Genomic DNA, 27,460 nt, shown 5'->3' on the forward strand with positions numbered 1-27,460 from the left:
TTTTGTTTATTTTTTCACAGAACTAGCTCTTGGTTTTGTTTATCTTTTGTATTGTTTTTTTGGTTTCAATTCTGTTTATTTCTTCTCTGATCTTTAGTATTTCTTTCCTCCTTCTATTTGGGCTTGATTTGCTGCTGTTTTTCTAATTCCTTGAGGTGCATGGAGAGTTCATTTGTTTGGTTCCTTTCCAGCTTCTTGATGTAGGCACCAATTGATATAAACTTTCCTCTTAGCACTGCTTTTGCTGTGTCCCACAGGTTTTGATAGGTTGTGTTATCATTTTCATTTGTTTCTAGAAATCTCTTTTTTATTTTTAACTTTTATTTAATGAATATAAATTTCCAAAGTACAGCTTATGGATTACAATGTCTCCCTCCCCATAACGTCCCTCCCACCCACAACCCTCCCCTTTCCCGCTCCCTCTCCCCTTCCATTCACATCAAGATTCATTTTCAATTCTCTTTATATACAGAAGATCAGTTTAACATACATTATGTAAAGATTTCAACAGTTTGCTCCCACACAGAAACATAAAGTGAAAAATACTGTCTCAGTACTAGTTATAGCATTAAATCTCAATGTACAGCACACTAAGGACAGAGATCCTACATGAGGAGTAAGTGCACAGTGACTCCTGTTGTTGACTTAACAAATTGACACTCTTGTTTATGGCATCAGTAATCACCCTAGGTTCATGTCATGAGCTGCCAAGGCTATGGAAGCCCCCTGAGTTCACTGACTCTGATCATATTTAGACAAGGCCATGGTCAAAGTGGAAGTTCTCTCCTCCCTTCAGAGAAAGGTACCTCCTTCTTTGATGACCCGTTCTTTCCACTGGGATCTTACTCGCGGAGATCTTTCATTTAGTTTTTTTTTTTTCCCCCAGAGTGTCTTGGCTTTCCATGCCTGAAATATTCTCATGGGCTTTTCAGCCGGATCCACATGCCTTAAGGGCTGATTCTGAGGCCAGAGTGCTGTTTAGGACATCTGCCATTCTATGGGTCTGCTGTGTATCTCACTTCCCATGTTGGATCATTCTCTCCTTTTTTTATTCTATCAGCTAGTATTTGCAGACACTAGTCTTGTTTAGGTGATTCCTTTGACTCTTAGTCCTGTCATTATGATCAATTGTGAACAGAAATTGATCACTGGGACTAGTGAGATGGCATTGGTACATGCCACCTTGATGGGATTGAATTGGAATCCCCTGGTATGTTTCTAACTCTGCGGTTTGAGGTAAGTCAGCTTGAGCATGTCCCGAATTGCACATCTCTTCCCTCTCTTATTCCCACTCTTATATTTAACAGCAATCACTTTTCAGTTAAGTTTCAGCACTTAATAATTGTGTATTGATTATAGTATTCAACCAAAAGTATTAAGTAGAACAAACAAACAAAAATACTAAGAGGGATAACATATTTTGTTCATCAACAGTCAGGACAAGGGCTGATCAAGTCACCGTTTCTAGAAATCTTTTGATTTCTCTTTTAATTTCTTCGATGACCCACTGTTCGTTTAGGATCATGTTGTCCTTTCTCCATATGTTTGCATATGGTGTAGAGATTCTTGGGTTGTTGATTTCGAGTTTCACTGCGCTATGGTCTGAGAAGCTGCATGGTATAGTTTCAATTTTTTTGAATTTGTTGAGGCTCCCTTTATGGCCTAGCATATGGTCAATCCTAGAGAATGTTCCATGTACTGGGGAGAAATACGTGAACTCCGTGGCTGTGGGGTGGAAGGTTTTGAAGATATCTATTAGGTCTATTTGGTCTATAGCGTCAATTAGCTCTGTTGTTTCCTTGTTGAATTTCTTTCTGGTTGATCTGTCCATTGGTGAGAGTGGGGTGTTGAAGTCCCCTGTTACTATTGTATTTGAATCTATATCTCCCTTTAAATCCTTTAGTAATTCTTTCAGGTAGCCAGGCGCCCTGTAATTAGGTGCATATACATTTATAATAGTAATGTCTTCCTGTTGGATAAATCCTTTAATCATTATATAGTGCCCTTCTCTGTCTCTTTTAATAGTTTTTATGTTAAAGTCTATTTTATCTGATATTAGGATGGCCACACCAGCTCTTTTTTGATTCTGTTAGCTTGGAGTATCTTTTTCCATCCTTTCACTTTTAGTCTGCGTGCATCTTTGCTGATAAGGTGTGTCTCCTGAAGGCATCATATAGATGGATTCTCTTTCTTGATCCAATCAGCTAGTCTATGTCTCTTGGTAGTAGAATTAAGACCCTTCACATTCAGTGTGATTATTGTTAAGTTCTGTCTTTTCCCATTCATATTTCCTGAAATGAGCTGTTTATGTATTTCGAACTTTGTAGGTTACTCTACATTCGCTTTTTTTTGTAGTGAAGTTTTTGCTTTTGTATTTCTGTGTGCAGCACGTCTTTGAGCAAGTGTTGTAGGGTTGGACACGTGGATACAAAATCTTTTAGTTTCTGTTTGTCGTGGAAGATCTTTATTTCCCCTTCAATCATAAATGATAGCTTAGCAGGGTATAGTATTCTAGGTTGGCATTGTTTGTCTTTTTTTTTTTTTTTTTTTTTTTTTTTTTTGACAGGCAGAGTGGACAGTGAGAAAGAGAGACAGAGAGAAAGGTCTTCCTTTGCCGTTGGTTCACCCTCCAATGGCCGCCGCGGCTGGCGCGCTGCGGCCGGCGCACCGCGCTGATCCGATGGCAGGAGCCAGGAGCCAGGTGCTTTTCCTGGTCTCCCATGGGGTGCAGGGCCCAAGCACCTGGGCCATCCTCCACTGCACTCCCTGGCCACAGCAGAGAGCTGGCCTGGAAGAGGGGCAACCGGGACAGAATCCGGTGCCCCAACCGGGACTAGAACCCGGTGTGCCGGCGCCGCTAGGCAGAGGATTAGCCTAGTGAGCCGCGGCGCCGGCCCATTGTTTGTCTTTTAAAACTTGAAATATATCATGCCATTGTCTCCTTGCCTGTAGTGTTTGCGATGAGAAGTCTGGGGTGAGTCTGATTGACTTACCCCTGAATGTGATTTGTCGTTTTTCTCTGGCACATTTTAGGATTTGTTCTTTGTGTGTCAGTGAGCTGAGTGTTGCCACAATGTGTCACGGTGAATTTCTCTTCTGGTCTACCCTGTTCGGAGTCCTGGCTATCTGTTGAATTTGCCTGCTGTTATCCAGCTGCATTTGTTTGAAGTTTTCTGATATTATTTCATTGAAAACACCTTCCATTCCATTCTCTCTTTCCACCCCCTCAGGGACTCCTATTACCCGAACATTACACCATTTGATTGAATCTTGTAGGTCTCCAACCATATTTTTTAATTTTTTAATTTCTTCTTCCTGCGTTTGAACTGACTGTTTTATTTCTGGAAGTTTGTCTTCAAATTCTGATATTCGGTCTTCTATTTCATCTGTTCAATTTCCGAGGGATTCCATGGTGTTTTTTATATGGTCAATTGAGTTTTTCATTTCCAGTATTTCATTCTGGCTTCTCTTTAGGATCTCTAATCCTTGGGCTTGTTTTTTTGTTCAGCTCTCGACACTGTTTCTCATTATTTCTAAGTATTCTGATTATTAATTTTCTGAATTCTTTTTCTGGCATAGTTTCAAATTCTTCTTCTTCAGCCTCTGTTATGGTTGGTTTAGCCTGCTCCATTGGCGAGTTTATATGTTCTTCTATATTCTTATTGTGGGTTTTTGTTTTGTTTTTTGGCATTTCATCTGGGTGATTTTTCAGGTTGATTTCCCTCTGCTATGGGCTGCTGTGAGTCTCTACCAATATCCAGTGTAACCAGGCTGCTCTGCCTTCTAGAGTTTATTTTTTACTTACTTACTTATTTATTTATTTTTTGTAACTTGAGTGGGCTGGTGTCAGGGCTTTGAGGTGCCAATCTCCGCCCCTTGGGGGGCCGGTTTCCTTGTTCCTATGTTCGCCCTTACGTGTCTGTGCCTGGGATTCGTTGGTCAGCCACTCTCTTTCACTGCACCTCCTGTGTGAGGAGTGTCAAGTAGCTCTAGACCACCTTTGGACTCCGCCCCTGCTGCTTCCTCCTTCAGAGCAGAGGCCAGCATCCTTTAAGCCCGAATGTAAACAAACAAGATGGCTGCACTCTGCCCACTGCAGCTCTGATTGTGGGTTGGGCGGTCCTAAGGATCCTGGCGTTTTTGATCCCTCAGTTTGTCCCCCTGGATCCTGCCCTCTTCCCACGGGTGCTATTCAATTTTTTTTTTTTCTGGTAACTTGAGTAGACTGGTGTCAGGGCTTTGAGTTGCCCTCCCTCGCTGCCCGCCCCTGCGCAAGGAGTGTCGTGTCGCTCCACTCCACCTTTGGGCTCTGCCTCCGAAGGTTAGTGTGGAGGCAGAGGCAGTTCTCCTTTAAGCCCGAATGTAAACAAACAAGATGGCTGCTTCCCGCCCGTTGCAGCTCCGACTTGGGGGAGGGATCCTCCCTTGTTTAGTCCCTCAATTCGTCCCCATGAATCGCGCACTCTTTCCACAGGTGCTACTCACTCTGTTCCATTTTCTATTTCCTCCCCCACTCAGTCGTGCGTGTCTCAGTGTCCGTCCCAGGGTGGGTTGGGGGAGGGGCAGTGGTGGCTGCTACAGCAGTGCTGGACGAGCACCCTGTCTCACCTCGTCTTCCAGTGCTGGTGCATACACACTCCTGCTGGTGTCCTGCTCCTCAGGTGTCCGCGTCCTCCTCGCAGGTCCACCCTGTCTCGCCCGTTTCGGAAGAACTTCCCTTTCCCTGAAACTACAAATTCTCACCCCTCTTTGAACCTTCCCTTCCCAGACCATCAGTGTGCTCCCTCCTTATTCTGCCTTCTTGGAACCTTCCATAATATTCCCCCAAGCTCTTATCACTCACATCTTGCCCCGTATCCAACCTTCCTTCCAGCTTCGTGAACGAACAATTTGTTTTCTAAACTTTTCCACTTACTGTACCAAATTCTGTTTTTCCCTACTCAAGGTTGTTAGTCCGGCAGTTGTCCCCTTTCTACCCTACATCAAACTTTCCCTGTATGACCAATCACATTTATCACCTTACATCCGAGCATCCGAGCTGTATTTCTACTCTCTCTTTTAATTTTTTTTTTTTTTTTTTTTTTTTTTTTTTTTTTTTTTTTTTTTTTTTTACAGGCAGAGTGGACAGTGAGAGAGAGAGACAGAGAGAAAGGTCTTCCTTTGCTGTTGGTTCACCCTCCAATGGCCACCGTGACCGGCATGCTGCGGCCGGCGCACTGCACTGATCCGATGGCAGGAGCTAGGTACTTATCCTGGTCTCCCATGGGGTGCAGGGCCCAAGCACTTGGGCCATCCTCCACTGCACTCCCTGGCCATAGCAGAGAGCTGGCCTGGAAGAGGGGCAACCGGCACAGAATCCAGCGCCCCGACCGGGACTAGAAGCCGGTGTGCCGGCGCCGCAAGGCTGAGGATTAGCCTAGTGAGCCGTGGTGCTGGCCTCTACTCTCTCTTTTAAAAGCCAAAAACAAAACTACCAGCCCTACCTTCTGCAGCTGCCGCCCCATCCACTGTTGCCTCTATCCCCTTTGCTTTATCTTCTGTTCTCTCTTGATCCCATTCAACCAAAGTAACTCCAATACCTACCACTCCACCAAAACCGCGCTCTCATGGTCACCTGTGACCTTCACTTTACCAAATCCAATTAATACTGCCCACAGAATTAAATCTTCTACTGAGTTCATTGGCAGTATTTCACAGTCTTCCTGAAAATATTTTTTTTTTTTTTTGGGCTTGCATTGGACATCACAGATTTCTCAATTTGCTTCTTCCTCTCTGACTCCTCCACTTTGGTCTTTTTGCTGTTTTTTTTTTTTTTTAAACATTCCAACATCACTGGATCAATTGTTGGGTTTCTTTCCTTCATAGCCATTCAAGAGACTGCCTGATCTTAAAACTTGGGCTTAATAGACTGGGCGATCTCTGTGGCAGCTGTTCAACTCTGCCATGGTAGCAGGAAAACAGCCAGAAACAATATATAAACAAATGAATGTGGCAGTGTTCTAATAAAATCTTATTTACAAATTCAGGCAGCTGGTTGGATTTGGCCTGAGGGCCACAGTTTGCTGACCCTGAATTCACATTCATTCCCCTAATTATTTCCTCTAGTCTGCTGGCTTTAAAATCCATCACCATGGTCACAGTTCCCTCAATTGATATCTCAAAGCCAGATGTCTCCCCATACCTATAGAGTCGTTTATCCAACTCTGCTCAGCCTCTCCACCTGGATTTCTCATCTACCTCTGAAATTAAACACATCCAAAACTGAGTCTTTGATCATCCCTTAGCCTCCATCAAATTCATTCTCTTCCCCACTGCCTGATCCATTTCAGTTAATAGCAATTCCATTTTATTAGTGATTAAAGCCAAAATCCTTAACTCCTCGCTTTGGTTGACTCTTTTTTTTGTTAGACCTTAGCTTTTTGTTAGACACTCCTGATGGCACAACTCCAAAGAAGACGCTGCAGGATGTGTTGCACGGTCTGTGAGTGGTGCCCCCTGGCTTTATGCAGAGTAGCAGCTTTGTTCGCTCGCTGGTCTGTTCCATCAGCATGTTCCCTTGGCTCATTCCTCTGTGTATTCAAAAATGTAGCCCTTTCTCTCAGCCTCTGCTGCTAGCTTTTTGGTTCAAACCATCATGGTTGCCAGCCTGAGTTATTGCATCAATCTTCTCAGTGGGTCTTTCAGCTTCACCTCTGGCCCCTGCATTCCTTGCTTAACACAGCAGCCAAATGATCCTGTTAAACCATGAGGCAAATCGCATCACACTTCTGTTCCAACCCCCAGTGATTTCTCATGTCATTGAGATTAAAAACCCAAAGCCACACAGTGGGTCACAAGGCCCATGTGTCTAGAAATTCCCACTTCTGGTTGCCCTCTGACCACATCATCTTCGGCTTCCGCCTTCTGCTGCTTCTCTGATCATTGTCCACTCCTGACATTTACCAGGCTTCTTCCTACCTCAGGGTTCTGCAGGCTCATTCTCCTTAACCTCCTTCAAGTCTTTATTCCAGCGTCACCTTTCAGGAATCTGAAATCTTTGCAGACCGTTCTGTTAAAAAACCAGGAGCCTCCCACACCAAACTTTTTGGTCCTCTTCCCTGCTCCGTGTATCTCCTGAGCATTTATCATCTGACATACTTCCTGTTTCCCTATACATTTTATTATCTGCCTACTCCCACTAGAATGCACTCCATGGAGACAAGGATTTTCATTTCTAGTTTGTTTACTGCTATATTCCAAGCTCTTAGGACGGTGCCAGGTAGATAAGAAGCACACAATACATTATTGGATCAATGAATCCTGAGTCCTCGGAGACAAAATAGATTTTAGAATTATTTGCCATAGGAATCAGGAGACCATAGAAAACTGTTTAGCATCCTCAGTAAGCTATGGGAATATATGGCTTCTATGATTACCATTGTGACACCATTCAGAAAGAACAGATTGAAATGCAGCCATCTCTGGAAATAGTAACAATTCTAATTGGCTCTGCAAAAAATAGAATTGGTGATCTCCAAGCTACAATAGAACAGTTCTCAGAGAATGCAGTGAGAGTGGGAAGAGAAGCAAACAAATGAGTATTTACTCCATGCACCTTGGTAAGCAATTTATATACATTTTTGTGCATGCACATATATTATGAGGGGTATATACATAGGTGCATGTGCATACATAATATAATTAGTTTTACATTAATTTACAGATGTGTACATGGATAGCATATTGAATCCTCACAATAACCCATAGATTGGATACTGGTTTTATCCTCATGTTAAAGTAGGAAAACAAGGCACAGCAACCATAAGCAGCCTGCTCAAGGTTACAGAGCAAACAAGTGCTGAGAATTGAAAACAAACACAGGCAGCCTGTCTCTGAGTTATTGTGCAGTGCTCCTTGCACGTCTAAGAGGATGAAAAGTAGGGTTCTGATTCAAGGTGAAATCTGATTACTCTTTGCAAACTCACTTCCCAAAGAAACACAGAGAAACATCTTCACCCTGGCTTGGAACTTCAAGATAATTCCATACTTGTGCCAGAAACACGGGAGGAGCTGAGGGAGCTGGGACTGCAGGGGGAGGAGCCTTGTTGCACAAACAGAAGAAATTCCCACGCCTGCCTGCATTGGCACACTCAGCTCTGATGGGCCCGGGAGCTGCTGGGCAGGATCCCAGAGCTGCAGGGGTCTTCCTATGCCAGCCACAGGGCAGAGAAGGTGAGCACCCTCTCCAAGCCGACATCCAGGGCATGTGCTAAAGAAAGAAAGAAAAAAGGAGAGGGCTTCAGTGGAAGGCTGTCATTGGGAAGAGAGTTCAGTTAAAGGAAGACAATTCCATAAGCACAAGTTATCCCCCACAACACCTAAAAAGCCCTCTCTGTAGAGAATCTTCCTGTTCCGGGCTTGTTTCCCTTCCCTAAAAGCTCCTCCTCCCTCTCCCCAACACCTGCACACAAGACAAGCAGACCCTTTACCTGGCCAAGTGATGCACAACTATGCCTAACTTTTTCCCTCTCTTTGTAAGTCAGAAATACGTAAAATGGGGTCTTCTATAATTACAAGCAGAACAACCCCCTGAATCAGACCACTGGGAACCATTTCATGTAAGATTATGTAAAGAAAGGTTGCTGGGGGCAGAGGAGAAAACGCTTTTATTGTTGTTAAAAGGGACTGATACAATAAAGCAAAGCAAATATCCCCTAGGAATGACAGTAAGAAACCAGATTTTTAGATACAAAACACTAATAGGAATATCTCCATCAATATTACAGTGCAGTACATTAATGGCATGGAAGTTCCATTGTAGAGATATTAGTTTTCCCAAATGATGCTTGTAAAACAATGTAGAACTCATTACTAAATACATATTAAGGAGTAAAATCTATAAAGAAAAGCAAGATCATGTTATGAAGTTGATTACTAATCAATTAATGAGATGTTTGTGCTTTGTATACTTGTATTTATTTCATAATCAAAAAGCTACAAAAGATAAAAATTAAGATAATATATTTAATTTTATACCAATACATTTAAAATTAAGCTGATACAAAAAAAAAAAAAGCTGAATTCGGGGCTGGCATTGTGGTGTAATGTGTTGGGTGGCCACTTACAACGCCAGCATCCTATATGGGCTCTGGTTGGAGTCCCTGCTGCTCCACTTCTGATCCAGCTCCCTGCTAATGCTCCTGGCAAAGCAGCAGAGGATGGCCTAGGTGCTTCAGCCCCTGCCTTGGGCCCTGGGGGATGTAGATGGAGTTCCAGGCTCCTGGCTTTGGCCTGGCCCATCCTGGGCCATTGTGGCCATTTGCAGAATGAACCAGTGGATGGAAGATCTTCCTGTGTATCTCCCTCCTTCTCTGTGTATTTCTGCCTTTCAAATAAGATAAAATTTTTTTTTAAAAAGAGAGTTACTGTCTTTATTTTTAAAAAGAATCCTCATTCAAGGGAAAAATCCCCATATAGTTCTACAAAAAATAGAGAAATGGAACTAGAAGTTTAAACTTTTTCTAACACAGAAAAATATCAGTCCCAGGTGGTTTTACAAGTGCGATCAGCAAAAACCGCTAGGCATGTGGGATTTCAGTATACTTTCCAAGAGAGGAGAATGGAGGAAGACTTTGATCCTTAGTTTATGAAATGACTACAACCTGAACATCGAGCCAGACAAGTTTACTATAAGAAAAATAAAATTAGATGCAAATACTGCAAACAAAATGTTAAGTAGTAATCCAGAGTTGTATACAAGTGGGGATGAATTAGTTTATTTTAAGAAATCAATATTGATTCAACTTTAGTAGATCTGTATATGTAAATCTATATTAATATACTGAGAAAGGGGGAACATATCAGTGCTACAATAGATACAGCAGTAACACCAGTGAAAGTTCAGCAAGATTTAAAAACAAAATATCCTTGCATTTGAGGAATAAAATGCACCTTCTTAATCTGAAAAAGATAATCTACTAGAAACCTACAAACACCATAATCAAGGACAGAATAATATCATTTTCTTTAATAGTGGGAAATTACATATGCTATTTTCATTAAATATTGTTTCAATAGCCCTAATTGAAGATAAGACCAAAAAAAAAAAAAAAAGAGTTAAAGACTGGAAAAGAACAAACTATTATTAATGTAAGATACCATGATTACCAACATAAATAACCTAAAGAAATCTGAATTAATTACTAGAATTAATACAAGAATAATATGTCTGCCAAGATAGCATTAAAAAGTCAATTGCATTTTTATTTATGTAATAAGCATATGGCATTTTTTCAAGGTATAATTTAGAATAGCAATACAAATATAAAGTATTTAGTAATACTTGTGCATTTATCAAAGTTTGAGATGTATGTGTGAATGTGTAAAGCACTGAATGACATTTTTTTTTTCCAACAGGCAGAGTTAGACAGTGAGAGACACAGAGAGAAAGGTCTTCCTTCCATTGGTTCACTCCCCAAATGGCTGCTATAGCCAGTGTGCTGCACTGGTCTGAAGCCAGGAGCCAGGTGCTTCCTCCTGGTCTCCCATGCGGGGGCAGGGCCCAAGCACTTGGGCCATCCTCCACTGCCTTCCAGGGCCACAGCAGAGAGGTGGACTGAAAGAGGGGCAACTGGGACTAGAACCCAGAGTGCTGGTGCCGCAGGCGGAGGATTAGCCTAGTGAGCTGCGGCACCGGCCCTGAGTGACATTTAAGAAGCCTTAAATAAGATATAGACCATGGGGGCTGTGCTGTGGCATAGCAAGTTAAGCTGCTACCTGCAAGTCTGGCATCCCAGATGGGCACCGGTTCATGTCCTGGCAGCTCCACTTCTGATCCAGCTCCCTGCTGATGTGCCTAGGAAAGCAGCAGAGGATGGCTCAAGTCCTTGGATCCCTGCACCCACAAGGGAGACCTGGAAGAAGATTCTGGCTCCTGGCTTTGTCCTGGCTTAGCCCTGGCCATTGTAGCCATCTGGGGAGTGAACCAGCAGACAGTGGATTGATCTCTTTCTCTCTCTCCCACACACACATACCATCTTCTTTACCTTCCTTTCTGTAGTCTGTCAAATAAATAAATATTAAAAGTGTACCATGTTTATGGATGGTAAAACCTAACATTGTAAAGATACAAATTAACTGGTGACCTAAAATTCATTCAATTTTAATATAGAATCAAATTTTTTAAAGTGTAGGAGTTGATCCTAAAATGTATGTTTCAGGAGAAAAGAATAGCTGAGATATCCCTTTATGTGAAGTACAAAATTGTAGGCTTGCTCTATCAGGTTCTAATGCTTATAAATCTTGGTTAATTAAGAAGGTGTGGTTATTGGCTCAAGGATTGTCTATTAATAGAGTAAGTGAATGAACAGAACTTAGAAATAGACCCATATGTATTTGGAAATGTGATATAAAGTAAAGGCAGCATGGTAGATCAATTGAGTGATTAAATTTTCTTCCAATAGTGGTGTTAGGAAAGGGAAGAAGAATTGCATACTTCTCTCAAGTTATATATAAGGACACAGTTGCAAATGGAATGACTATGTTTCATTAAAATCATAACCTTAAAGCTTTATATGACAACTGAAGAAAATATTGTTATAACTTTGGGGTAGAGAATGTGGTTCTCAAATAGGAGAACCTTCTGTTTGAGTTTCTTCATAAGCAGACCCCAAGATAGGAATTCAAATGGGACACAGTGTTTTTAGGAGGTGGTCCCAGTATGCACTGATAAGGGAAAGACAAATGAGAGTAGGAAGGGAAGGAGTCCTGTGGAGAAGGTTGCCCCATGAATAACTGGGTTTTAGAACTGCACCATTCCAGGTGTGGGCCAAGCACCTGACTTACTAACACTTTCTGGTCCATCAAAAAATAGGCACAGAAGTAGATAACTTAAAAAGAAGCTTACATCTTCTTTGCTTTTTAAATTCCACTTTTACTTGTCAATTTTACCTTCCTAGTAGTTCATTTTTGTGTATTGCACAGAAGTCACAGTTCACGAGGGGTTGGAAGTTGTCATTGTCGTGATTGCCATCTTTGAGGCAGCAGTGTTGAGATAGTTGAAGGAGTATCAGTAGGACAGGGCTCAGAATTACCCAACTAAGTGTTGAGAAATCCAGGATGGCTGTCTACTTCCTGTCTTTGGTTGCTTGAAGGATACGTTGGGGACATGAACTCCATGGCACTTCTTCCTTGTCCTGCTTTGCTCTTACAGCCTTAAGATAAAGTAACAAGTGTTTTATTCAGTAGAGTATGTGTGGGATAACAGTATTTGCTACTAAGTTGGACTTTTTATAACATTTATACCAAGTAAAAATGTGAATAATATAGAAAGACTCTCAAGAAATCAACAACAAGAAAAGGGCAAAAAAAGTCTAACAAACAGTAGAAGACATCCAGCCTCTTTATTAAATAGATTAAAAAAAAGAAAACCTCAGTGAAGTACTATTTTACACATACCAGATGGTTTAGGATTTTTAATATTTGATAATACCAAGTGTTTTTAAGGACGTGAACAAGTAGGAATTTTCAGAACATTACTTGGGAGACTATAAATGGCTGCCACCACTTTGGAGAACAATTTGGCATTACCCAATAAAACTGAAGAAAGATATGCCCTTCAATTTACTTAGCCCCTTCCTAAGTATCACCTAGTGAAATCTTATGTATGCTCAACCAAATGTACAAAAATATTCATCTGAGCCATATGCTTATATATTTCCATCTGGAAACTACCCTGATAGCCATATAGCAGAATGATGAAATAAATAGCATTACATTCCCGAAACTGAAATGCGTAATGTGCAGCTATGTACATCAACATGGATGAAGCTCCAAATGATGTTGAGGGACAAATAACAAATCTTACAAAAAAACCTGAATGTACATTGTATTGGGGTAAATATTATATATATGTATATCCAAAAAATTAAGAGAATCATTGACATAAACGTATGGGAAATGCCTGACTATTTTTTTATGGGGGAGGGAGAAGTGGTGGGCAAATAGGGTGCTTCATGGTACAATGACTTTTTTATTTCTCAGAGAAGAGTGGAAGTATTTTTCATTTTGTATTTATTCTTTATATGTTATATGCTTTTTAATGTAATATAAAACACTATAAGAGAAACTTTTAATGTAATGCAAAACCAGTAGGAACAAAGTAATAGAGTCCTAGGAATACAATTTTTAAGAAGCAAAAAGAAACCATGTTTTTAACTGACAGACATCAAAGGAGTATTAATAAATGAGGATTTGTACAGTATTGCTGTGTGGAAGAACTCATTGTCATAAAGAGGTATCCTTTGCCCCCAGAAGAAAAGAATAGAAGTGGAAGGAATTGTTGACATTTTGTAAAATTATTCTGCAGTTCTTCTGGAAGAGTAAATGAGTATTGAGATCCCAGAAAACTTTGCAAAGACGACTAATAAAGGAAAGGCTTGTTCTACCAAGTGTTAAAACATGTCATCTCAACACAATAGAGACTGTCACAGTAGGAGCTGTGATACAGTAAAAGAGAACAGAAGAAAGCCGTACAACATATGGCAGGATATAAAATAAATTTAACATGTGGTAAGATGGCATTTTAAATCATTGAGGAATGGCTTTACTGGTCAATTAATTTTCTTAAGAAAATTATAAAGAACTATAGTTAGATTTCTACTGTGTACATCTTTATACAAAATAAATTCTGGATGGATTAAAGTGCAAGGTGTGAAAAGAAAAAAATGGGAATAAATCATAGAATAAATAACTAAATAATCACTCATTTTTTTTCCTGTTTATCTGAGATGGGTTGGAAAGACCCGGTGGCCTAGTCCTACTACCTTGAGCTTCGCCATCACAGTCTCCATTTGATAGACTCGGGTGGATGGATAGAACCTGTCCCTCTCTCTGTGGCTTACTTTGCACTTCTCGGTGATTGAAGCTTCTCACTCTCCCCAGGTTCCTGACGTAACTCGGCCTCCGCTACACTTCCCGCAAATTATTTCACTCTCCTTTTCAAGCAAAGAGGACCAACAGGACACCTTTCTGTCTGTGGCCTGTATTTAGGTTTTTCCCTCATTGCCTTGATCATGCTCTCAGCTCCCCCATCTTCAGAAAGGGGCACTGCTTTGACTCCGTGCTTCTTCCTGACTATTTTTGCATTCCTCTCCCTTTCACAGACCAAATCATGTATTTGTGACACCAACATTCTCCTAAATTACTCCTTGTTTATTTATTTATTTTTTGACAGGCAGAGTTAGAGAGAGAGAGAGAGAGAGAGAGAGAGGGAGGGAGAAAGGCCTTCCTTCCGTTGGTTCACTCCCCAAATTGCCAAATTGCCACCACGGCCAGTGCTGCACTGATCCAAAGCCAGGAGCCAAGTGCTTCCTCCTGGTCTCCCATGGGGTGCAGGGCCCAAGCACCTGGACCATCCTCCACCGCCCTCCCAGGCCACAGCAGAGAGCTGGGCTGGAAGAGGAGCAACCAGGACTGGAACCCGGCACCCATTTTGGATGCCGGCACTGCAGGCAGAGGATTAACCAAGTGAGCCTTGGCACCAGCCCCCTAAATTACTCTTGCTTGAGTCACAAGTACCCTTGAGGATCTTAAATTCAAGAAGCAAGTTTAAAGCTGTGTCTTTTCTGACTCCTGCTGATCAGTCCCTTCTTTAGCCTGGGTCCTGTCTTGGATAGCACACTGACCACTCACCTTCCTTGTTAGCCTTGTGCCTCTCTGTCTCTGAGTTTCACCATTTGTTTTCCTCCTCATTGTTAAGATCAAATTTCCTATGAACTTATTCTAACACCTGCATTTTTCCCTTTGCTCTCTACTTTGGCTGTAAGAGCTTGGATATCCGACTGGTACTTAAAAACACCATTTGGATATTCTGTGTACACATCAAAAGAAGTATGAGAAAAACTGAGCTCACCAACTCTCCAGAGCTGGTCACGCCATGAGGCTCCATCTGCGTGAGCCTTAGCGCTGATTCCCCAGTTACGTAAGAATTAAGGGCTGGGGTCCGTCATGACACAACCCTTCCTTTCTTCACCCTTATCCATCACCACCAAGTCATGCTAGTTTAGCATTCCCAAATCTTCTGCACAGTCGTTTCTCTTCTGCACCCTGACACTAGTCCAAGCCACTATCCCTCTTCAGAATGACCATAAGCAGCCTGCTAAATGATTTTTCTTTCTTCTTCTCTCCCTGACTCCATAAAGCTGTCCACCATGCTCTAACACATTTCCCCTTTTCCCTAGTAACTTCCGCATATCCATCAACTCTAGCTTATTTGCTGCTCAGTATCCTGACTTGCCAGATGAGATTTTCTCTGATATTTTCCTAGTACCATGTGCCTTTAACTCAAAGTCCTGATTACAGCCTCAATGAATTTATTAATGATGTACTTATTTAATGTATGTGTCTATTTCTAGAATACAAGCTTTATCAAGCATTTGGCTACATCTCTCTTAGTTATCGGTGCATCTCTCGTGTCTATCACAGTCTAATGACCATATGAAATAATCAATATTTGTGTAGGGAAGAGTGAACAGGAAAAAACAGTAAGATATTGGATAAATTAAAAATTTCTACACACCTAAAAGATTTAGAAAGTAAATGAAAAGGTGGGAAAAAAACTGTAACCCATGCAAAAAAGTTAATGTTCTGAAAAGGAGGTTACAGTTATAAGCCCATAAGACAAAGATGAACAAAAAATGAAGAGCCATATGGGAAAACGAGCACAGGGTTTGGCGAGCATGTTCATAAAAGACTCAATGCAAATGGCTAATTAAACTGACAAAAATCTGCACGCTCCAGTATTCTAAAAAAGACACACACACACACACACAGAGGCACTTAATTTTTTAAATAGTGTTGGCAAGGATTAGGACTAACCATAGTCTTCTGTTGAGGAGTTCAAAATCCTACAAACTCTCAAAAAGGCAATTTGGCAAGTTGTGTCAGAAAGTCTTAAAAATAAAATAGTTCAACTACTTAAGCCCAGTAAACTAATTTCCAAGAATTTATGTTCGGGACATCAGCAGCAGAGTTGCATGCAAATATTTATATATAAAAATGCTTACTCCAACATTACCCATAATCATGAAGAATTCAAACCAACTTTAATGTTCAGTAATAAAGGACTGTTGAATATGACAGGGCTTGTTTCCTTATAAGCAGCCAATAAAAATGCATGGCCTCAAAGAGCAATTAAGGATTTTTTTTAATAAACTCTGTGGTTTGTTTAGTGACGGCCACGATACAACATACACAGAAAGTGTTAAAATGTTTAAAACCATGATATTTGTATGTGTATTTTATATGCCTAACATACTGGAAAAAATATCTTTGGATATGGGGATTATGAGTGACTTTTTTTCTTTTTTAACCTTTTGGTATATTCTTAATATTCAACAAATCTATGTGTCATGTCCATAAAGAGAAAAACGTATTTTAATTTAACAATGGGGAATGTGTTGTAACATATGGCCAAGCTATATCTAGAGGCATGGCATGATGATTAAGAGTATATGCTTTGAAGCTCATAGACAGGTGTTCCATTCCCTCTTTACAACTTAAGAGCCATATGACCTTGAGCAAGTTATTTAATTCTTTGAGTCTCAGTTCCCTTATTGCACAAAGAAGATAATACATACTGGGCCGAGCTATTTTGTGGCTTAAATGAAATAATGTATGTAAAATTCTGATCAAAGAGTAAGTTCTTAGGAAAAGTACCTGCTTTTATAAAACTGAAACTATAAATAGGTCCAGTAATGCTGTCCAAGGATTCATGATCTCTATGGGAGTTACACCTGAACATTTTGGTGATCGCTTGTTTTCTGGCTCAGAATCTTCCAGACAGTTGTGGGATGCGGGGATCCAGCAAGATGGTGCTGTTAAGAAACCAGGCCTGTTGCAGAAGCAGCCCCAGGAGAGGTTGTGTTCAGAGATGGCAAAGGTCATCCATTCACTGACTCATCTAACCAAGAAGTAGTGCATTAGCCTGTACCTTATACCAGGCATGGGAGACAAACTAACCACCTTCTGGGATCCAAGCAAGCTTCTTCCTATTGGATTGAGATTCAAGGAACTTCCTTTCTGTGGATTCAGGAATTAGGAACCTGAGCAAGTACTTTCTGAAATTGGAGAAAACTTGGAAGAATTAGGGAAATGATAGAAAAAGATGACAAAGCTGTCTTTGCCTTCCTCAAATTCCATTTCCAAAGCAAATGCCTAATTCCAGGTTCCCACCTCCTGGCAAGGTCAAGGTGGCTGGCACCCTCCTATTCCAATCAGGTTCAATTCAGAGAGAGACTTGATCAGTCTACAGGTGAAAAGGCATTGGGAAACCAGGGTGTCTGGCCAAATCCAGCCCTTTGCCTGCTTTCGGGAATAAAGTTGTGTTGGAACATAGCCACATACATTCATTGGTGGATTGTGTCTGGCCATGTCTGGGCCTCCGTGGCAGGGTTGAATGGTTCTTCCCAAGGTGGGATGGACCATCAAACCTAAAATAGGCACTATCTGGTTCTTGTCAAACTTTGCCAACCTTTGTTGTTGATCATGGAGCTGGAGAGGTCCCATGGAAGGTGACATTGAGTTTGCATATTTTCCCTTCTGTAGTGCCAGGAGCTGTTCCTCTGGAATCCATCCAAGGAGGGCCTTTCGAGGAGAAGATGTACATTCAGTGGAAACCTCCCAATGAGACCAACGGGGTCATCACACTGTACGAGGTAAGGAGGCCCTGGGGCTGCACCAGTTGGCTCAGCTTCATTCTGTTCACTCAGCCCAGAGTTGGTGAGCACCTATTCTGTTGAGCATGAAAAAGTGAGACAGAGCTGACCAAAATCCTTCTGATGCTAGAATGGGGCAGGGGGTTGTGGGGGAAACAAGGGCCGACAGCTCTACTGGCTGAAGTGAAATGATGTGTGTAAGATCCTGGTCAGAGAGGAAGCGCTTAGTAGAAGTACCTGCTTCTCTAAAGCTCAAATAGACATGGCAATGCTTTACCGTGAATTCAGGAACTCTGGGCGCATTCATACCATGCACTGAGGTTATAAGGATAAGAATGTGTCACCCCAGAACTCAAGGAGTGAGAATGTTGCCATCTAGAAGAAAAGACTCAGGCCTGGCCAAGGGTAGTGAAAGTCCATTTGGGGACTCACACAGTGCCCACCCCACCCACCCACATCAGTCCCTGGGCTTTGGCAATAGTCCCAGTACTATTTTCTTCTTTATGGTACAAGAGCTTAAAATTGGTCTATGCCTAAGGGACAGTTTATTGTCACCCAGGTGATGGTGTCCGAGCTATCTGCCAGCGTTAACAGGGTCTCATCACGATAAGGTGGGACAGGGTCCAGTCAAGCAGGAATGTTCCCATCAAGCTGTTATAACATAGTGTTCTAAAACATTGTATAGAAGTCCATTCTAAAGCAAAAACAAGAATAAGAAATCTGAGAAAGCTGATATAGCTAAGATTCATGTGTTAGGCTATGGATAAGATTGATTCTCCTGCTAGCTCTTGTGTGTTGAAACACCTTGAGATCGAAATGTTGGATAAAACAGAAAAATACAGCAATGCAGAGGGAAGGGCGTGGGTGCTAAGCTGGAAAGATGTAATCTGATGTCTTAGGAGCCCCACCATAGTCTCCAGTTGCCTTAGGCAAGGTCCTCCTCTTCCAAGACTCAGTTTCCTTATCTGTAAAATGAGAGTGATAATCAATGCTTCAGGATCTAAGGAGGGAAAAGGCACAGACATCCCCAACTGGAACCCCGGGGCCTCGGTCCCTGATTGCTGCTGTAGAAACATTCACTGCAGAGAGGGGCTCGGGGAGGATATCCCTTCAGGAAGGGAGAATGATCTCTGCGGGCAGAGCAAAGTCAACTTTTGATGAGGGAGAAATAGTCAGGATTAATCCGAAGGATACATAGGCTCTCTAGGGAGACAGGAGTGGTCTTTAGAGCTCTCAGAGCATGGAGAGAATTACTCAGTATGTGCAAGGTGCTAGAGAAACACCTTGTTTTGCTGCAGCTAGCATTCCGCAGAAGAAGAGCCAGCATCTCCATCTGAGACATTATCAAGGGCTTGGGGCAGCTCTCAGGATCAGCATACAGGAGGAAATGGAGATCCAGCCCCATGAGTTGTGGACTTCTGGGGCCAAATGCATGGAACCCCTTCCTTCCTGGGGCTGCTGTAAGAGCAGGGGAGATCCTCACACCAGTCAGGGAAGAGAGGGACTGGGGATTTAAATGACATCCAGTCATTTCAAAGCTATGTGCTGTGCTTTGTAAAGCAGAGCACACACACATGCACACGCACACACACACACATGAAATAGAGGTGGTGTGAGGCCTCCTGTTCCCTGTGAAACAAAGGGAAAGGAGTTAAGCTACTGGGTACTGTTATGTCAAACACTCTCTATGCCAGATATTAAAGATTGACAGGCCAGTAACAATTCAAAAGATTTCAGGGACCACCAGGGGGCACTTCATCATCTTTCATTAGCATCCTTTTTTAAAAAAGAGAAAGTCACAATTCCAAAAAATACAAAGCATAATTTCAGAATAAAAGGCAGGCCTTCCAATGGAATGAATTTATCACCAACTCCTGTCAGTTTCCTTAGTTTTTCTCATTGTGCCTTGGGTTGATGACAGAAGACCCTGGTCCTTGTGCCTTCCTCCGTTTGGAAGAGAACTTGAGCTTCTGTAGGCGGAGCCGTATCTTTCCGCAGACTTCTTCCTTGGTAGTAATACATTTTTCCTCTTCCTTGGTAGTAATACATTTTTCCTCTCGTGGGATTATGCCTAATAAAAAGAAAGAAATCCGTGGAGGGAACCTGGTATAACCTGGGTGAAAGACTCTTTCTGAGCAGTAGCTCCTGAAGTTGAGGCATCGTTGTCTGCACAAAGATGCACACAGAGTGCAGTGATACACCCTTTGTGCTGTGTGAACCCGGTACTTTGTGAATTTTCCAAGACCAGATGCCAGGCATGTTGGCATTCCCCAGTGAACTCTACTGAAGACAGCTGTGGTGAGATACCTTCACATACATGTTTGGCTGCCACTGGGCTGTGAACCAACAACAGAAAATTGTAGCTGGACAGCTTGTTTGTGAACATTTTAGACTCTCCTGATGCAACATTTGCAGAGGATGTCTTGACGGGAGCTAAGGAAGTTGTGTGCTTCAACCATTGTATCTGGAGCATAAACATGACTATGATTATGTGTACGACAAAGTAATTAGTCCCTGGAGGTAAGCTTGTTGACTGTTGAGGTCAGGTAGCCTGGATCTGAATCCCAGCCCTGATATTTACTTGCCATGTGACCTGGTATACATCAGGGAACCTCTCAAAACCTCAGATCTCTCATCTGAAAAAATCAGGATCATTATAAAAGCTATTTTGTAGGATTTCTGTGAGGGCCTAATTATGCATTTAGCATGGTGTTTGGCATTTAGAAATAATAATATGAATGTTAGCTGTTATCATGACATAAAAATGAGGAGATTGAAGGGCAGAGAGGTAAAGTGAAAAGACCCAGGTCATGTAGCCATGATGGCAAATCCATGTCTCCTGAACTCGGGTGCAGATGTCTTGTCCTTGCTGCAACTCGGTGTGGTCTGCAGAGTAGCAGCATCAGCATCCCCGAGCTGGTTAGAAATGCACATCTCAGGCATTTGAATCAGAATTTTGCTTTAGTGAGACTCTGAGTGTTTCCTGTGGGCATTAAAGGTTGAGAAGCATGGCTGTAGAAAGCAGTAGGCTTGAGGAAGGTCTGGTAGTTGATGGAAGAGTTATGCCCTCCTGAGCAGAGTTAGTCCCCTCCATGCCGGGCTCAACCCAGTCCAGCCCCCGACAGTAAATTGGAGGCCATACTTTTAAAGACATTGATAACAAAGTATGTGTTTATGAGGCAATTTCCAAATTTAATTAGATGAAGCCAATTTGATTTTTAAAATTAGGCTCTGGTTGTAATTTGGAGAGAGAAATCCATAAATTACAAATCACCATCTTCTGGCTTAAGAAGGAATGTTTTATTACAAAGGAAAATAAGGTAACACAAATGAAAGAGAGGTCCAGGATTGCCTATGCCTTTCTATGCACAACCAAAAAAAAGTTAAAAATGAGGTAGAGAAGAGGAATTTCATTAGTAGGACAGTGTACGTATCATCAAACACAGCATGTTAAAATAAAGATTAAACTTCCTTCTCGTGAGTCCAGGTCACCACCTCTAGACCCATCCTTGGATAACTGCCTCCACCCCCACCCCATCTGATGGTTTTGAGTAAGTCCCATCTTGCCTCTGAGCTTCAGTCCTCTCTTTGTAACCTGAAGGTGGTAGACTGTTCTAGACCTCATCTGGGTGAGAATGAAGAGAAAAACCCAGATTAACCCACAAAATCAGAGGTCCTACCTCCTTTTGGAGTCACTTTGCTTTTTAAACCCTGCCATTGAACTGACCAGATTTCATTGAGCACCAAGCAGTGACAACACTGGAAGGAAAACAACTATTGTCTAGGCCCTCAGGTGGGGATGACTTTGAATAGACAGGAAGTCAAAGGCGCTGAGGCTTCCTGAGCCTGGGCAGTGATGGAGACCACCTGGGGACTGGGTGAGTGACCCAGGCTCTGCAGGGCTCCTAGAGTTTGTATTGTATCCTGAGAGGCGTGGAATGTGGGAGTTTTGCGCAGAGGAATGAAGGAACCATGCTTACTTTCTGAAGATTGCCCAGCTGTTGTGTCGCTGATAGAGCATGGTGCCCAGGCGCCTTGAGGACATCTGGAAAGTGCACCCGGAGGCAAGGACCTGGTACAGGGGTGAGGGTGAGGGCTCAGCTGTTTATTGAAAGACCTTGCACCCGGGCATGAGATATGAAAGCTTGGTGCAGCTGCCACTTCCTTGCTGCTAACCCAGCTTTGGCACCCCCCTCCCCACTTCATTAACCAGTTCTTAGCTCGCTGGGCACCCTGGTACCATGGACTGGTAAGTTCTGGACCCTCCTTCTCTAAGGGATGGGAGTCATGCCCAGCCCCCTTGCTCCCCCAGAGCCGTCAAACAGCCAGGTATTGCAGCAGCCACGACCTCTCTCTGCCAACTGACTTGGGAGTTTGTCAGAGCCCATGGAAGCCAGCTGTCCTCTGTGCAACAGGAGGTGTTAAGATCAATCAGATCGCGGCCTCAGATCTTTGGGGATTTGTACTTTAGTGGGAGATACAGAAAGCCCTTCTGTGATCACTCCCTTGACAGAGTGGCAGTGCAGAGAGAGGTGGCGTCAAAAGCCTTGTGTTCACAAACCAGCAGCGTTACCATCAGCAGGGAGCGTGTTAGAGATGCGGACTCTCAGCACCCAGCCCGGACTCACTGAATCGGAGTCAGCATTCACCAGCTCTCAGACGACCATGGGCACATAAAGCACGGAAAACATCGGCTCTAAGAGACGTTGTAAGACGTCACAGTGTGGATCTGTACGGGAGCTGGTACCAGTGACGAGATAGCAACTCTGTGGACGGCTCGGCTGGTGACAGCATCAGAGGTGTGGCATGAAGTAAGTGGTCATTGAATGGACTGGGGAATGTCCCTCCTCACTTGTTGCTCAAAGAGTGTTACCAGGGACATGGCCAGGGTGCCATTCGCATAGACTTCCAGAGCCCTGCTCTTGGATCAGAACGGGCTGCTAGGATTCCCCATTCAGGGATTGTACGTGAAGAAATGTGATGTGGTGTCTTCCACTCTGCTGCAGATCTTAGGAAACAATCACGATTCACAAAAGCACAGACGGTCACTGCAGCCGACAGGCACTTACAGCCCGAAGGAGGTCACCGGAGAAGCAACCCAGCCAAACAGTTGCCTAAAAACTCCTCAATAAAATCATTCAGACGCAAGCTGTTTGGAGTTCATGAAAAACAGTAATCAATATATGTTTCAATTCAATTAATTGTTCTCTCTGTCCAAAAATAAAAACTGCACAGCGAGAGGGAACGGGGCCAGAAAATGTTACACTTGCAACTGGGTTAACGAAGTGTGAAAATATTTAAAATCCAGACATGTGAAGCTTCCCAGTAAGCTGTTGTGTTTAGCAGTCAAAATCAGCAAGTTTCTAATTAGAGTGTAAAAGTCTGAAAAGCTTAAGGAGGATGAGAAGACCCTAATTAGGCAGGAATGGGGGCCTTGATTATGCTAGGGTTGATTGACATTTATCTCTCAAGGTCTTCTAGGTGCCTGGTGTTTAGAGTTAAATAAAACACGGACTTTACCTCAATAAAACAAGGCGGTGGCATTCCAGGGCAGGGAGCACCTATAAGAGGGCTTTAAGAGGTTGGAGGGCTGTCACTATTTTTCCAGCATACCTATGGTTGGATTTAATCTGTACCAAAAACACAGGCCCCAGGAATCAGCATGCCTGCAGAGAGCATTGCAGGAGAGCGGTGCATGTTCTGAGACCGAGGGGAGTTCCAGACAGGACAGGAGCAGAACCAGACATCAGTGGGAGCAGCTGTGTGCCTGAGCTCATAGCAAGCTCTCAAAGAGGAAGGACATAGGAGGTTGTGGTTTCTTTGTGGGTGGACGGGCACATCTCTGCCTGCCTTTCAGCTTTGCCACAGTGACGCCCTTAAGGTGCATGGACCCCAGATTCATTCATGACTTTGGTCCAGAAAGGCACCAGGGGGCAGATGGGATGTGGTCCAGCTGGGTAGGAGGCAGTCTAGGCAGGGCTGGATCAGTAGCATCCTGACTAATATAGCCCCAAACCAGAATTTTTGTAATTCAAACAGGCTCTACATCAATTAGGATACACAGTTTGCATAATGCAGGCCGCTATGAATATCACTTGAGGCAGCCTGGTAACTAAGGAAGAAGCTCTTGTTTCTTTGGGATTGTTCAATCCAGAAATGATTGTGTTGTGGGCCGGTGCCATGGCTCACTTGGCTAATCCTCCACCTGCGGCAACGGCTTCCTGGGTTCTAGTCCCGGTTAGGACGCCTGGTACTAGTCCCGGTTGCTCCTCTTCCAGTCCAGCTCTCTGCTGTGGCCCGGGAGGGCAGTGGAGGATGGCCCAAGTGCTTGTGCCCTGCACCTGCATGGGAGACCAGGAGGAAGTACCCGGCTCCTGGCTTTGGATCGGTGCAGCGCTGGCCGTGGCAGCCATTAAGGGAGTGAACCAACGGAAGGAAGACCTTTCTGTCTCTCTCACTGTCTATAACTCTACCCGTCAAATAAAAAAAAAAAAAAGAAAGAAATTAATTTGTCGTCCCTTGCCCCAGCTACCACACAGCTCATCTACCAGAAGATAGCCTGCTGTCAGGCCCTACGGCCCCACCTCCACCACCACACCCTGCGCTGGGTATCCACAGGATGCCGAAGCCATTGCAGTCCCTCCCTGCCCACTCCCTCCAGGCCTCCCTTAATCTACTCTATGATGCAGCCGGACTGTCTCAAAAGGCAGCTCTGACCACTGTATTTCCCTGCATGGCCTCGGCTTGCCTGCGAGGCAGAGTGCCCTGGCCTCCTCCTGCCTCTCCCACTTCAGCTCCTCTCTTCCCACGGCTTCCAGCACTCCAGCCCCTCTAGGCTGCTCCTGTTTTCTCCAGCTCACCCAGCGCCTTTCTGAATGTCATTCCTTCTGCCTGCCACCCTCTGCCCTTTATAATCCTCATTACTGTTTGCTTCATACTCTTCCCTTCCAAGAAATCCCCTCCTGTCCACTCTGTCCAAAACAGGTTCTACCAGGAAATCTAATGTATATCTAGGGTTGGGAAGAAGCATTATACGAAATTATCCAAGCGCTCTCCTAACTGAATACCCACTAAATAAACAGTCTTGATCCATTCACACTGCCAAACTCCACTTCTGCCTAGTGTTCTGCTGGAGCCCACTTGGCACAGGCAGGTGCTGGCTGCTGATTTTCTCTAGAGTTCAAATTCAAGAAGCTTTGGCCTTTTCACTTCAAGGTTACTAAGCGAACAGTATGTAGAGTAATTGAAGATACACAGGGAGCTGGCCTTGGGTCAGTATCCCTCTGCACTTTGCTGATGGCACCTTGGAAATTTGATGCTGGAGCCCACCTCGGACCTTCCCTTACAAGTCTTCTTACCTCTCCTGGATAGTCTAAGCTGGGTCTGTTGTTACTTTTGTGGGACTGAAAAAGACGTATGCACACACCAAGCTTCGCAGATGTGCCCAGAGGCCTTCCCTAAATCTCAAAAGTCAGGGCCATGGGAAGTCCGGGAGCCATTTGTTTCAGTCCTCAGCTCATCACTCACCCTGCATTGGTTGTTTCCCTTTAGAGACATGAAGAATGTAGGCAGCCCTGGGTAGATGTCATACACAGTTCGTCCAGGCTGACAGGAAGCTGACAGGTGTTTCGATAGAAACAACTCTGGTTGAAAAGAATGATTTCTGGCACTGAGAGTCTAGGAGAAAACGAAGCTGAATTCTGCTATGAGTTAGTTGCATTTATGTAAGTGGGCCCATTAGTCCTGCCTATCATCCACTCGTGGGATGTCAGGAATGCCTATATCTTTGCCTTGGGTGTTCCTTTTTTTTTCTTTCTGTTACAACAGGTATTTGTGATGGAGACTGGTAATGCCACAGTGGAAATCAACAGATGCAGAACACTTGTTACCTAAAGCACAGCAAATCTTGTTCTCTTGGCAATGGGAAGGTTTTCACAGTAAACATAAATCATTCAGTTCAGCTGTAGAAAAAAAAGCAGGGGTTGCTGTGAGGGAGCTGTTCCTGTGGTGTACACGTGAGTGTGAGTGTGTATGTGTGTGAGAGACAGAGCTTGTATTTTTGTGAGTTTATGCAGTTGTGCCTTGGCACATGGATGTACACATGTACAAGGGGACTTTGACAAGTGCATGAAAATAGTTAAACTGTTTGTTTTGGTGCAAAGTTTTTTGAAATCCTTAGCCAGTTTTTCATAACTTTTTTTTCCCTGTGAGCTTGTTACAAAACTCTCATCCTTGTATGCTTACTGGCAAGTCTGTGGAAAACTTTCACCCCTCGACTGCACCCATCTCTCCATCTCCAACCTCACAACTGCTCCATTTCACTGGGGACTTCACTGCAGGAGATATAGAGTCATGGTGCTAGGACTCTGGGCTGAAGAGGTTCCAGGTCCCTCCATATCCTTGCCATAGTGACATCAGGGAACAGATGTCCTGCCATTTCACTGGACTCCCAGCTATTTCTCATGAGCTTTTACAGTAATACCTCTCTGGAGTTTATGCTAATGGAAAATTTTAGGTCTCTACTCATCTCCCCCCAAAAAACAAAGAAACGATAATCTCCAGGTTCAATTTAGCCCTGTGCATTTATAGTCTTGGGGGAGAAGAGGGAAGGAAATGAAACAGTAATTCTGCATTGGGCACCCTGTGAGCTCTCCTTCCTGTTCCTTAGATAGGAGGGAAACTCTTTTGATGCAATGTGTGTGTTCCCAGAGGCCTAGGTAGGGGACCACCTGTGCACACAGAGACCCGGCCGCAGGTGGAACCCTCTCTCTGGCTACCAGGGTCCTTTCAGTAAACTGTGCCCAGAGGCGGTGTTGACGTTGCAGTGTCTCTTGCAACATCACAGCTTGTTCTCTCTTCATCTCGGATGTTTCACCATGCGACTCCTGTCGGAATTCCACCTGTGTGCCGTTTGTGGCAGGCTAGCTCTTTCCTTTCTGGTCTGGTCAGCACAGCTCTCTGACACCCACAGGAAGGGTGTCTCAGGTTTTCATCTGTCAGTAGGACTCTGGAAAACTCCATTCCAAAGTAGCTGAAGCTGGGATTCAAGTTCATGGTTCTTTGCTTGTCCTCGTGTTGGCTTGCAGGGGCTTGCTCCCCCTCACCCCAAGCCAGTGGACCCTTTTTCTTTGATTACCTTTTTTCTCCCTCTTCCCCAAGAAGAAAGTAATTCTGTAAAACTGACACACAGGTACAGGACCTTGCTTTGCTTCATTATGGTTTCAATCCATGCACCCATACTTTTCTACACCCACATACATACACATACATGCATACATACACATGCATGCATACATTAACACATACATGCTTATATATCACGTCTCCTTCAGAGTCCTTAAAATCATCATAAAAATAGTCACTGTTTTTTATTTCCCCTTTTGGGGCATACTTTTGGAACATTTTATTTATTTGACAGGAGGAGAAAGAGTGAGAGAGAGAGAACAATTCCATCTGCTGGTTCATTTCCCAAATGCTCACAGCAGCCAGAGCTGTGCCGAGCTGAAGCCAGGAGCCAGGAGCCCAGTGAGGGACTCCCACACAGGTGGCAGGAACCCAAGCACTTCAGCCACCACCTGCTGCCTCCCAGGGTGCGCTGTAGTTGTAAGCTGGAATGAGGAGCAGAGCTAGAGCCCAGACTTTGATGTGGAGTGTGGGCATTCCAACTGGCATCTTAACCACTGTACCAAATGCCCACCCTGGGGTTGTCTGTTTGTTTTTCAATATTTTTAATAACTCTGTATCACTGCAAGTCAGATATGAATTTT

General features: G+C 43.4%; 1 protein-coding gene across 3 annotated transcripts in view; it reads left to right on the plus strand.

The window, feature by feature from the left end:
- PTPRT (protein tyrosine phosphatase receptor type T) overlaps positions 1-27,460 on the plus strand; it is a 1,117,000-nt gene that overhangs the window by 721,472 nt on the left and 368,068 nt on the right. For all 3 annotated transcript variants that reach the window (XM_070051826.2, XM_051846098.3, XM_051846094.3), the window contains exon 9: positions 17,584-17,693. In XM_070051826.2, coding sequence (XP_069907927.2) covers positions 17,584-17,693 — 110 coding nt within the window. The remainder of the gene's footprint in view (positions 1-17,583; positions 17,694-27,460) is intronic.

Source organism: Oryctolagus cuniculus, chromosome 11 (genome assembly GCF_051225735.1).
Source record: "Oryctolagus cuniculus isolate XC-2025 breed Fujian yellow rabbit chromosome 11, ASM5122573v1, whole genome shotgun sequence".
Classification (NCBI taxonomy): Eukaryota; Metazoa; Chordata; class Mammalia; order Lagomorpha; family Leporidae; genus Oryctolagus; species Oryctolagus cuniculus.